Source organism: Sturnus vulgaris, chromosome 5 (assembly GCF_052056855.1).
Source record: "Sturnus vulgaris isolate bStuVul1 chromosome 5, bStuVul1.hap1, whole genome shotgun sequence".
In the NCBI taxonomy this organism is placed as follows: domain Eukaryota; kingdom Metazoa; phylum Chordata; class Aves; order Passeriformes; family Sturnidae; genus Sturnus; species Sturnus vulgaris.
In genome coordinates, this window is record NC_142247.1 from 10,384,475 (window position 1) to 10,398,141 (window position 13,667).

The 13,667-nt window shown below is 37.4% G+C and overlaps 1 protein-coding gene across 6 annotated transcripts in view; it reads right to left on the reverse strand.

Moving 5' to 3' along the window:
* CCDC91 (coiled-coil domain containing 91) overlaps window positions 1-13,667 on the reverse strand; it is a 113,611-nt gene that overhangs the window by 74,421 nt on the left and 25,523 nt on the right. For 5 of the 6 annotated variants that reach the window (XM_088164831.1, XM_014880775.2, XM_088164829.1 and 2 more), the window contains 3 exons: window positions 10,939-11,096; window positions 7,841-8,008; window positions 5,743-5,847 (listed from right to left, as the gene is read on the reverse strand). In XM_088164831.1, coding sequence (XP_088020957.1) covers window positions 5,743-5,847; window positions 7,841-8,008; window positions 10,939-11,096 — 431 coding nt within the window. The remainder of the gene's footprint in view (window positions 1-5,742; window positions 5,848-7,840; window positions 8,009-10,938; window positions 11,097-13,667) is intronic. The other variant, XM_014880801.2, reaches the window with a different exon arrangement.

Here is a 13,667-nt window from a genome sequence, read left to right on the forward strand (position 1 = left end):
CACTTGAAAAAGAGGTGGGCAAGGGATTGTTGCCATATCCATAAATACCTTTAGCAGTTCAGCAAAAAGATGCACTGCTATCTGTTAAAGTGTCTTTTCTGAAATTCCCTCTTTTTCCATATTCCATAATTTTAAACCCTGCTGTGACCCGTGAAATTTCCTGGAATCTCATTTATAAATTTGTTTGCAGGTACAGTACATAAACTTTTTTTTCACACCTATTTTTTTTTTGTTATTAACATTCTGTCTCCTCTATGTCTGCACCTAAAACCAACCTAAATATTTTCTTAGAAGATGGTGTTTAACAGGATGTAAGTCATATATTAGTTTTGTAAGAAAACATACATTTTCTAGTACTCCAGCCATAAAAACCACCTACCTCCAAGACCTGTTTCCAACCTCCTGCAGAACACCTTTTCCAGGATCATAAATGCACTCTCCTGGAAGGAAAGACCAGGGAGGTGATGACAGGGAGAATGTGTGGAGCTCTGTTTTGGGGTGGGGGATTGGTGAAGGATTTGGGGGTCAGGATTAGCAGGCAGGACAGCAAAGTGGGAATTGCTGCAACAGTCTCCAGAGGGATGAGGCAGGTGAGACCTTCTCCAGACAACAGGAGGGACCCGCATGTAATTCCTCACCAGGAACGTTCCCAAGCCCAGAAGCTGCTGGTGGGACAATGCAGCAATCCAGGAGATTGCTGGGGCACGCATGGGAAAACACGGGAAAACAGCCCCCACGAAGTAAAAATCAAAGGGTTAAGAGCTTAGCTGAGGGATAGAAGCTATACATAGAATGATCACAGTAGAAGCAATGTAGAAAGTGGCTGAGCTAAGACAATAAATCACTTGCTTGGCTTTGCTGCATCAAGACAGGTGGTTGGGATATTGTCAAAGTAAAAAAATTGTAACTGCACCTGGACCCTGAAACCAGCCAGAAAGAGGTTGGGAGCTTAAACTATGGCCAAAGGGCCCAAGAAACTAGCAACAAAACAAAGGTGAAAAGTTGAAGGTGAAGAAGACTCCCTGACTTCATCACTAGAAGACCACTGACCCATTTCAAACACCCACCGACCCATCTGAAGGAAGGAACTGCTCAAGCATAAAAGGACTTTGAGCTAATTGTAATGAGAAGAGAGGGTAGGCAGGGTTAGGTAATGCATATATATAGGTGTATAGGATAATTATATAAATATGTAGGACTTCTGTGGATAAAAGAAGGCAAGAGCCCTGTGTATTTTGCACATCCCTATGGGAGATTTCTCCCGGGTATGCCCAGTGTTTTAATAAAGATACCACTTTTTAACTTTAACAGGTTAGAGAGTCTTTGTTTCTGCATCACCTGGAACACAGGCAGCTGAGGAACAATCCACGAGGCACTCTGCTGGACCCGAGGGAATGTGAAGATCTGCCCTGACTGCAGTGACCGTGAGATGGTGAGTTCAGGAGAAGGGAAAACCACGGGTCACAACATTGGACTTGACGGAAGAAGACTTTGGCCTCTTTGGGATCTGCCTGGGACATGGGACACAACCCTAGAGAGAAGGCTCCAAAAGAACTGGTTCCTGCTGAGGGATTATCTCCTCCAAACCCAGGAATGGTCCACAGGGACAAGTGGGAAGTCAAGCACAGGTAGCAGGAGGCCTGCATGGATGAACATCACTAAACTGACATAAAAGGGAAGTGGAAACACTTCAAAACTTCAAAAACAAGGAGACAGATACAACCAAGTATGCATCCTGGTTTACATGAATTTATGTGATATATGGGTCTAATATATAAAAACTTCCAAAACAATGGGCAATATTAATCAAAATAAAAAAAAAGTCATTCCTCAGAGTTAAGAGGAAACAAACTGGCCCAAAATCTCAGGTTTACAATTTTCTATCTTTATATAACTGTATTTAAGGACTTTTCCTCATAATTTGAAATCGTATAATTTAAATGTGACATTCATACAGGTACTCAAATGAAAAATTCCCCAAAACATCAACAGTTATGGAAATCCATAAAAGAAACAACATCTAACACCAGCAATGATTGAACTTTGGTTATTGTTACCTTTTATCCCAGCTAGGTGTTACTGCATGACCTAGTGAACTTCCTTTGGATCATTCTGTCAATGTTTTCCTCAAGACAATCTTCCTCTCCTGCCTTTCTGAAATATCACTCAAACAAGGAGCCTATCTGACCCGCTTTCTTACACACCAAAATGTTATGTAAAATGAAGTCACACTACCAACCAATTCATTTCCAATCATGATTCATTGCAATAACAGAAATACTGCTACATAAAATAAGCATATTAAAGTCCCTTTTAAAATAAAAATTTTTAAGATGTTCCCTAAAGAAAGGTGGAACAGAAACAATGGTTGCCAAAAGAAAAAAAAAATGCTGTTCTTCTCAAAACAACTACAGATTAAGTTGGAAGAACAGAAGTCCATTGTCAAAAGATAAAGAAGTTTATTTCAAAAAGAAGGAGTACACCACAGCAGCTATATTGTTCTTCAGAAAAACAGTCTGCTTAACTTCCAGAAAGGGATGATGATGGGAAAAAATGTGTATAACCGCAACTAGAATTTTCCAGTGGCAATGCAGCACTCCTTCAAATGTGACTGTGTGGTAAATCAAACAAATAGCAGAGAAAAGTATGATCCAGTTCCTAGTGAATCATCAGTTGTCTGTAGATAGACCAAACATCAGGGCCTTATCAGCTGAACAATCTGACCGAAGAATTAAGTTCCTGCTCAGAGCAGTTGAAACCAGGCACTACTTTCCCTTCTCAAATTTAGTGTTCCCTCACCGATTTGCAAACGTGAGAGCATCACCTACTGAATGTTAATTTTGCTATTGATGGTTTTCACTGTATTACAAATTGGAGTTTGTTAGTTTTAAAATGTAGCCTTTGCTTATTTCTACAACATATTGTAACGTGGCTAAAACAAAATTTTAAACTTCTAGGTGTAAGTGACTGCATTATCTTCAAAATCTTGTATGACTTACTAGCCCCAAATGACTTAAAAATATGTAGCAATTCACACCTAAGGAAAAGCTGAAGTGTTAAAAGTTGAGAATATATATATTCTGATTGAAAAAAGGAACAAATATAAAACTGACATACCAACCAAGAAAATATAAAACTCAGACATATATTTGCACCTGTTTCTATCCTATCTAAAATAAGCAAGGAATTACAAGTCCAAGATTGCAACTTCACGGTTGCAACACTGCACATAAGTCAAAACCCCTAAAATTACACTTCCCACAGCAATTTTAACTTAGTTCCAATTTTCAAGTAAAGAAGTTAGAAATATACTATGTTATTCTGCCTCTTAAATAGTACAAACACTGAAGCAGGAATGTGGGAATCATAACTCTAATTTCATTAGCTTATACGAATTCAAGATCTCAAAGAGACCATTGCATTAAATATCCAAACAAGTCTGTAATACTAGTTAACAGCAATTTGTTTATTCTGTTTATGAACCCACTGCTGCCCCTTTACTGTCTGATTGTTGCAGATACATATGGAAATAATGTTAAGAAAGTGAAAAAACGACATGGTCTGTTCAATCTTGATTATTTTAAAGCTAATTTTATTTAGATGAAACAGAGAACTTTTTATCTTTCAGTTTTACACAATGATAAATGTGACAACATCCTATTGTCATCCATTAGTTAAATGTTAACACTATACCAAAGATTTGGAATTCTGCCTCCCATGCTTAGGAACAGTGATAATCACTACCCTTCAATTCTTCAATTTTCAGAACTGATAAATTCAGTTCAAGGCTTTTTTCACATCTATGAAGAAAAAGTTTGTTACTAGTCTAGAACTAAACTTGCTTCATTAGAATAGTAACCCAACTCAGAGAAAATATTTTTTATTTTCCTACCTTGCATTTCAAAGTTACTTTTTTCTATATCAAAAAATCTAAAGCATATTTTATTGATACAATTTTGTGAGAACAAAACTGAGATAACTGTCACCCTTGACTGAGGCAGAAACCAACAGGAAAAGACACAAAACCAGATTACTGACTTAGTTGACAAAGATCAATGAAATCTCTCAGAAATAAGCACACTAAATACTTCGAAAAATAAAAGGGTCTTATCTAAATATCACCTTGTTAAAAAACTGTTTAACTGACCGGCTTTGTATATCTAGAGCAGCTTTTGAGAATTCCCTGTCACAAGTGCCAGAAGCCAGTTAGTTAGTAAATTTAAAGGTGCATGAAACAGTGCATGTTAAAAGGTTTTATACTTTTTACTCAAACACTAACATAGCAATTTCATTTAAAAGGAACTAAGTCAATGCACACCTACAGCTTTCGATGCTGGCATCAGTTCCGTTGGAAACCTCATCCTGAGAGTTCTCAAAGTTGTGCCAGAGGCACCACTGCAGTCTGCTTTAAAGCTTTTCAGGTCAGCAGCACTAATAACCAGCTGCTTCTCCTGGAAAAGGGAAAGCCAGTGGGACAGACATCTGTCCTAGGAGCTGCCAGCTCTGCTCAGTGTGTGGCCACAGGTGGTGTTGCAGGAGCCAGAGGAGAAAGACAAAAGAAACTAAAAGCTGTAGCAACAGAAGGCATCCACAATTCAAGTCTCATGAAAGTAACTTTAACAGGCAGCTCTTATGCATGACTCACTTTCTTTCTCTGGTTTGATTCTGGCTGTACCCAGAAGATAACAAGAGGAAGCACATGAGCATTTCTACAAAATAAGGTAAACATTATGACCCTTTTATTGCCATTTTTTAAAATTGCAGTACCTACCTCAAAGAGTTATGATACAGACGGATAGTTGCAAACCTCAGTAGCCTTTCCACTATTCAAATTCACAGTGCTCTTCAAGCAGAAGTAACTATTAACAACATGAAATCCACCCATTCTATTGTTCAGGATAACCAGTAACTTTAGCCACTATGGTACTCCATAAATCATGAGGGTTTTAAGTTAAACTTCCTTTTATATCATGGTTAAGCAAACATTTCTTTCACTAAGTGTTACACACAAAAAAGGGAAAAAAAAAAAAGTATTAAATATATTACTGTAAATTCCAGAATGTACTGCTGTCAGGAATTCAAAACAAATTATTACAGCAACCCATACAAATGGGAAACAATACAACAGCTATTAAAGACCATCCACAGCAGCAAAAAAATTAAGTGAAGCTGAGTTACAGACACAAACTTCTGAAATGCTTAAACACAGTTTGCTTTGCTCTAACACTGGAAGATGACTGAAAACTTCAATGAAAATTTTATCTGGGATGTGAAACTTTACACACGTATTTAATGGAAGATGTTAACTTTTACAATGGAAACAATTCTAATTCCATTGTCTATCATCTAATGACACTTTATAGATTTCCATTATGCAGTATTCCATATTGAAGTTAGGTAAGACAGCACTAACAATTGGCCATAGGACTCTAGAACATGCTAAGTCATGCTGTTAAACACAACTACTGAGCAGAGTGGTTTTCTTTTCACCTGTTTTATGAAATAGAACAACGAAGAGTGATCTGAGTTACAAAAATGTAGTTAGGCAAGTGGGATATTAAACTTCCATTCCCACTAAGATAAAAAATCAGGCTGTGATCTAAAACCCTTAGAAATTCCTTAAATTCAAAAGGCTTTGGAGCAGACCCACAGACGCCTAAAAGAATATTTTTGGACATAAATATACTCTATACAAAACCCTCCTGAAAAACAAAGATACTACAATATAAATAAATAAATTACCTGGAGCGTCTTGTAATGATCTTGATGTGGAAGCACTTTTTCTTTTTTTTCCTTCAAGAAATCCATTTCTAGCACACTATGTTTTTCCAGCAAATGTTCCAATTCCTATAAAGTTTGTAAAATGAAACACACGGAATTACAAACATTTTCGAATTGTGAAAACACAGATTCATTCAACCATTCAAACTAATTTAATTTCTGATAACTGTGATATTTGCTGTCTTAATTATCACAGAGATAAAGGGCTGTGCAAGAAAAATCTGACTGCAGTCGTTACATTGAGACAGTGTAAGGTATTTAAAACCCCAAGGCATGTCCCATGTAGAAGGAGTGACCTATGTAAAGTGGCCAAGGTGCCCTTAATAACATCCTTTACCTTCTTCTGAATCCTGAAGAGTTCAGGCAGCTGGACCTGTTGTTACAGGTCCTTTCCTACTGGAACTATTCTATTCCAATTATTTTAATATTTTTAATATCATGCTCTGCCTTTCTGCACTTGAAAAGCAGCATATTAAATGTACTATCAGCAAAAGTTTTCACTGAAAAATGACATATATGCATGTATACAGTGATCTCCATCAACATCTCCAAAATTAATAAAATCTTAAAATATTCTGAGAACTCGCAGAGAGCCACTCAGAAAGCCTGCCTAACATGAGCCAAAAGAGAAGAAGGAAAATAACACCACTGACAAAAAACTTCAAAATTATTTGTTCCACAAAGAGCTAAAGATTTTTATTTTTTCTTAATGCAGCCATTGCTATTGTACATAAGCTGCTGGCACTTTTTCAGTTTCTCAAGAGCAACTACTTCTCCAAGCCATGCAGGAAGCCAGTATAGAAACAAATGACCTGCCAGGTCACTGCACAGCTATTCAAACAAAGGCATGACTGAGAGGGTCATGAGGAGGACACAAAGAGCAGGTCTGCTTAGTTCAACCCTGCTTTTGGACAAAGTAGTCAAAACAGTTTGAGAGATTCCCCTGGTGAGATAGAAACAGACTGTGGAACACCAATCTAAAGCCTCTCTCTCAACCTGTCTCCTCTTCCAACCCTTCTTTTGTACACTTAGCAAAGCCAATTGCAGACCTCCTCATCCTTGGCTCCTTCATTTATTCACCCTCATTTTCATTTCCTACAAGCTGTTTGCTCCTTCCCCAGTACGACTTGAGCCCTCCCTAGAAACAGTATTAAGAATAACAGAAATTAAACTCACTCTCCCATGCCTCAGTGACCTTTTGCTAAGTGATGTGTAACTACAGGCACAGCCCTGCCTTGGTGCGCTTATTGTATTCAAGTCAGAAGAAATATGAAGAATTTAGCTACTAGAGCTCCCACCCACAAAAAAAACCAAAACAAAGCTCATGCTGAGAAAGCTTGCAATCTTTTCGTTTTGTTTTTTTTTTTACCAGTTATGCTAAAAAAGTAATGTTCTTCCTGAAACTTTAGAAAAATTCAGCCTAAAATAGACACTAGACATTAAAAAAACTATTCCAGCTAAATCGTGCGGTGTGCCCAGTTCTGGCCAGTCTCTGGAGAGCATCCAGAAAAGGACAATAGAGATAAGGAAGGGTTTGGAGTACAGATCTGATGATAAGAGGCTGAGGGAGCAGTGGACGCTCAGCCTGGAAAAAACAGAGGTTCAAAGGGGACCCTATTTCTTGTAGCCAGGTGGGCGTCAGGCTCTGCTCCCAGGAAACAAGGGACAGGACAAGAGGAAACAGCCTCAAGTTGTGCTGGGGGAGGTTCAGGTTGGACATCAGGAGTAATTTCTTCACTGAAAGGGTGGTCAGGCATCAGAAGGGGCTGCACAGGGAGGTGGCAGAGTCCCCATCCCTGGAGGTGTCCAGGGAATGCCTGGATGTGGCACTCAGTGCTCTGGGCTGGCAACAAGTGGGGGATCCGGCACAGGTTGAACTCGATGGTCTTTGAAGTCTTTTCCAACCTTCATGATTCTAAATTTGGACAGTTTCTCTGGATTTTGACTAATTTATATGGAAAAAATGAATTTCAAACAAATTTTAAACCTCTGCTAGCTCCACCTATATTTAATTCCTATATGAATGCCAAATGTTTTCCTTCAAAATGACAATTCATACCTTTTTGATTTTTAGTTTTTCTTCTTCAGCACTGCAAAGCTTGATTTCGAGGTTTGCAACAGCTTGTTGAAGGCAGTTCTTGGATTCATTTGCTCTCTTTGTCTCAACATCAGCTAAAGGCTTGTCTTCAATTACATTTGAAGAGGCAACTGGAATATTTGCTTGAGTCTAATTCATAGGAGAGAAGTGGAACTGAATCATCTCTCTCAATGCATCAAGGAAACAAACTCTCCTTGGATTAGTCATTCCATGTTTTCACCCAGTGCACACTGCAAACAGTGGTCACAGAAGGGGAATCCAAAGCGTTTGTGCTAAAATAAATATCTCATCCTTAGGCTAGACTAAGAGAGTAAAACTAATCCAAACATCTCTAAACAATTAGTGACTGCTATTTCAGTAAACTGAGGAAGTACAGAAAACAGGTGAAACACTGATGGTAAGCCCACACTTTCAGAAAAGAACAAAAATTAACTAGGTGATGTTTAAAACATTTTGTGGTATAAATAACAAAAGTCAAAGCTTTATTTCTCCCCTTTAAAAAAAAATAAAGGAGATGGCAAAAACTTGGGTTTTTTTGCCGCAAAAGAACTCCAAGGAAAAAGCTGGTAAATTAATTCAGCTGCCACTTTTCCAACAATCTGAAAGCCAAGCATGCTTGAGATTTGGGTGAAAGGAACAGTCAGTGTCTTTATTAGAGAGGTTTGACTGATCTGACCTAATCCATCCCCCTAGCACCTTTTGTTCCAAACATACACTCAGATAACACACTGTTTCCAATAAATAAGTATCTCTCAAAGGATTCAAATAAAGTAGCAAACAAAACTAGGTGAGATGTTGACTGTACATGAATATATAAGATACAGCAGACAAAACAGACAGAGAAATAAACTGCAGTTTGTGCTCTGAATTCTCCTGTAAGAAGCAAAGAGAAGCCCTATGTGTCAATTCCACTTCTAAGTACTACTCAAGATTAGTCTAGCACCACCAAAAACTGTATGGAACCTGTAATAGGGAAGGATTTTTTTGTCCAAAACCTCAAGAGGCTCTGGAGATATAATTATAAAAGAATACAGTTCTACTAACACCACCCTCTAATAAGTGTAGGAATATTTTATTTTATCTTTATGTCCATCACTTTCTTTTAGTTTACTCCTTAGTGCAAAGTCACTTCTATTTCAAAGTAATGTTGAAGGACCTGCTCTCAACTCCTCTTTCAGCATGACTTGCTAATAAATTTTTAAAATTTGTACTATTTCCTGCGTAACAGAGAATTTATGGAATGATGAGTCTGTCAGTAGATGGACAGAACAAGATGAGAAAAACTGAAATGTGGACTACAACTAGAATTTGCACACACACTTAGTCTGAAGTAACAAAGTGTGTTTTTTATTTTTCTGTAAGATTACCTAACTAAATGACTTTATAGTTTTAAAAAAATACCCCTAAGCCTCAGTGTTCTGGAATAACCCAAGTGCTCTTTCCAGAGAACACAAAAGCTAAAATTGCTGGCCTAGCTCAATCAAGAAAGGTTGAAGGTTATTCACTCTTAGCCAAAATTAAAAAAGGCAAGATCTGTGGTGGCTGAAGAAAATCACTTTTTGATCATCCTGCCAGTAAAAGAAATTTACTTATCAAAACTTTGTCAGACATCCAGATGAAGAACCTTCAACACAGAAAATTACCCTGGCTGGCATCAGTCAAAAAAAGAAAACAAACACTCCTCCCTCTAAAGAAAAAAACCCATAACTTTTGGATTTATACGTTTCTTTGATATATTTTGCATCTGGGCACATCTCTTCTTCACGTTTTATAGGCTTTCCCCAGAACATTAGCCTGGGAACAAACACAAAATGGTAACTAATTAATTAATTCATTCAACGTTGGTGCCACAGTCTTTCTGGAAGTGTGAACATACAGATGCCCCTCAAAGGAAAAAGATAAGACTCCGTTAAACCAAAACTTGTATTTTGTGAATATTGCTTAAATAGCTCTAAAGAAATGCTTTTAAATGATCAGAAAACGAAAATCTGACTTAATAATGAAATTTAGCTTTCACCAGGAGCAGCCTTGAGACTTGATGAGTCTACCTGAAGAAGAAAAAAAACAAGGAAGTGCTAAAACTAGGAGGGTTGGCAATTAGTCCAAAACATTGATTGCTTCACAGTGAGGTAAGAGCCTTCTCTAATTCAAATACACATTACCCCACACCCTGAAACAAGGAAGTTTACAATGTATTAACATGTTCAAATGGGGGTCACTGCAATTATGGCAATAAAAAACTCAGGTGTATCTATTTAAGTCTCAACTGCAGCAGCTCTTGTGATTCTGATAAAATTCTTGTGATAATCTCCAGGCAGAAAGGCTTTTCCCTTCCTTCTTTCCTTCCTCACCTAGCTGTTTAGTTAAAAACGAAACATTTTCACACTCCAGAAAGAAACAAAGATGAGTTCTCAGTAGCACTGCAGAGCTTAAGAACCCACAACCAGAGTCACAAGAAAAACCCAAACCAACTTTAAAAGTAATGGGGAAAAAAATAAAGCAAAGTAAAATTTAACCCCCTTAGCCCTTTAAAATTAATTTGATTACAATTAAGTAAAGATTAAATGTTAATTCTCTAATCATAGAATGGTTTGGGTTGGAAGGGACTCTGAGGATTATCTTGTTCCAATGCCCTGGCACGGGCAGGGACAGGAATGCCTTTCACTAGACCAGGTTGCTCAGAGCCCCATCCTTGAAAATCCTAAAAACCTAGTCCTAAAACCACTTGAGAAAACATACAAATATGATAAGCTTCAACAGTAGCCATTTTTTTTTAGAGAACCTTCTTGCTGACATTTCCTTCATGCATGCCCAGCATCATCAGCATGCCTTTAACTTTTAATAACTCTAAGACAGTTATCTCTCTTGCAGTTCAGATCAAAGTATTACGATTTCTATCAATTATAGGTTTCATAAATAATTTAAAAAGCATTTTGCTTCATAGTCTGCATCCAGAAACCTTTTGCCCTTAAAAAGCATTTCTGTTGCACAGAAAAGATGCAACACTGATATTTAATACATTGAGTTTCCACACTGAAGCTCAAAAATTGTGGGTTTACCTGTTCTTCAGGAACAGCTGGATTTATCACACTCTTGCCTGTTTGAATAGCTGTTGCCACATTATCACTTGATAAAATGAAAGAGTCAGAAGGAAGCAGGCAGGAAGAAGGCACAGAGCGCTCCAGGAGAACATCAGGAGATCTATGGACTTCAGGAACTGGAAACAGAAAACACACACGATATGAAGAACCACCCTAAAACTAGTTCAGTTTCTGGAGTCCATGCCTAGTAAAACCCACCACAAGTCAAGTCATACCAATGTAAGTTTATGTATGTCTTATAATCCAGTTCCACTGAAAAGTAATTCCACACAAAGAGCCTGTGTTTTTCAGTAGTACCAACTTAAGGACATTCAAAGTTATAGTCACAGTAAATTTAGACATCTAATTTACAAGACAACAGCTCTCAAAGGATCAGTTTTAACTCTGTCTCTTTTGATTCACACAGCCTTTCAGCTTCATCATGATCTTTAATCAGTTTCAGTCAACAGCAAAACTATACTTGTAATTTCCCAAGTTTTATACAAGTTAAAAAAAAAATCCCTAGAAGCCACATACAAACAGCTTGCCAAGACACAGGATAAAACAGTCTGATATTTTATAAGAGATAAAAAGTAAATAACTCTCTAGGTAATAAAACTTAAATGGAGTTAACACTGGATTGAGAGCTCTTCCATACCAAATTCCAGTTATGCCATAAAATCCCTGAAGACTGGATTAGCATTACCAAGCCAGCACAACAGAAATCTTGTTTTTAAAAAAGACATAAACTAAACAAACTAAATAAAAAGAAAGAAAAAGATAATGTTTTTCCTACATTTTTAATTTAACAGCAAAATCCTGCAAACTTTGACATGGTCCGCTCCTGGTGTGTCTTTGCAATAGGCAAAAAAAAGCACTTCCCATTGTTTCAGAAAAAGCAGCTCCCATTATTATTTTAACTCTGGCAACATGTAAAAGATGCCTTTAGCCTTGAGCAAGGCCCAGCCTCTGGATATCACTGTGGAATATTGCACAAGTACTCAGCACAAAGCAGTGTGTACAACTGGCCTCGAGGCATTCTAAAGGACACACTAATCCTTGAATCCAGGCACTCTCTGTCCCATCTTCTTCAGCTCCCAGTTCTAGGATTCAGGTATAACACACAGGAACATGCAAACCTCATTCAATGAAAAGAAAACAGAAAATAGGCCATGAGGCAGAAAAGTATCAGTAGGGTAAGTGCAATGATAGTAGATTTGGACGTGGCAAAAAAAAATAAATAGAAAAAAAAAAAAATCACAGCTCAGCAGAAGATGGAAACTTGGTTGAAAAGCCTAGAGAACAGCACTTCAGAAAACAGAACAGGAACCAGTTCAGGTAACTGCATTTTAATAGTTAACTATTCTCCAGAACTGGAAACAGGATTTTTTTGGCTTTATTTTATGCACCTTAAGATAAAACTCTCCTCCCATTCCAAATGTCTCCTTTCAAAGGCAACTTCCTATAATAATTACCTACTCTGTTAGTTCAAGTGGCAATGAAGTGACATAGATGATCTTTTTGTATCTAAACAAACATTAAAGTCTCAGCTTTTATGCTATCACTTAATGCTCTGAGTCTCAGTTTTAAATTAATTTCCATCTGATGGAAAAACAGTTAAAATAATGTACGAGGCAATTTCTGACTGAGCAGGCAAGTGGTTCTCTTAGTGGTTGACTAAAACTGTCAACTCACATGGAAAAACTGAGCATGATCCTTGTGATGAATGTTCAACCTTTGGTGAGGATTACCATAGCACAGGCATAGTTCACATATAAATAATTTATCACAAAAGTAAAAAGAGCCATGAAGACTGGGCACATATGAGGAATGTAGACTTGCTGAGATGAGAGCTTTAGGTATTCATATATTTTGGGGTGTCCAACCCTAGAGATAAAACTCAGTTTTTAGTGGTTTAACATAGTTTTACATGGAATCTTCTACAATCAGGTGGAGCCTTCAGTAGTTCTCATTATAGTAATGAACACTTAGCATCTTGAAGGGAAAAAAAAAACAAACTAGAAACAAAATCCCCACTCCTTAAGTTGTCAAAATGAAACCTAGGAAATGAGGAGCAACAACTGGTGAGCACTTCTGAACATTGTGGTTTAAAGTTTTCGACTAAACACATGACCTTGCAGAAGACAAGAAAAGGTGGCAACTCTCCAAGGTATCATTCAAACATCTTTTTTTACAAAACCTTCTTTTCACTTTTCAGCAATGCTAAAGATTCATAAATTAGACATTCCTAGAATTACATGTGCTATGTCTGTAATTCAAGCTCTCTTAATTCATTCCTCTTGTGTATATACTGGTGAAATTGCATTTTAGTTCAGCTCAAAATTCGCTTATAAAGAGAACCCTTAAATCATTCCTGCATACCATGCCCTAGTTACCATAACGGAACAGTTTCACAACTCTTGAAACCAAAACTCTCCTCTGTTGGAACTACCTGACCTGACTCCAACAGGCTAAGTCTGATAGCCCTGATGAATTTCCAAATAAATTTTTTGCTCATTGATCAGAGCTGCAGCACTGCAGAGAAAAGAAGCATAAACTCAGTTACAGGTATATCAAAAGTCATACACCCAAAAAGGCTGAAATAAGATATAGATATAAGTTACTGCCAGAATTGTACTATAAAAGTATCTAATAATTTCTGAAGCCCTGGCTTCACAATATTAAGAATATTCTGCCATAGGTTTGTA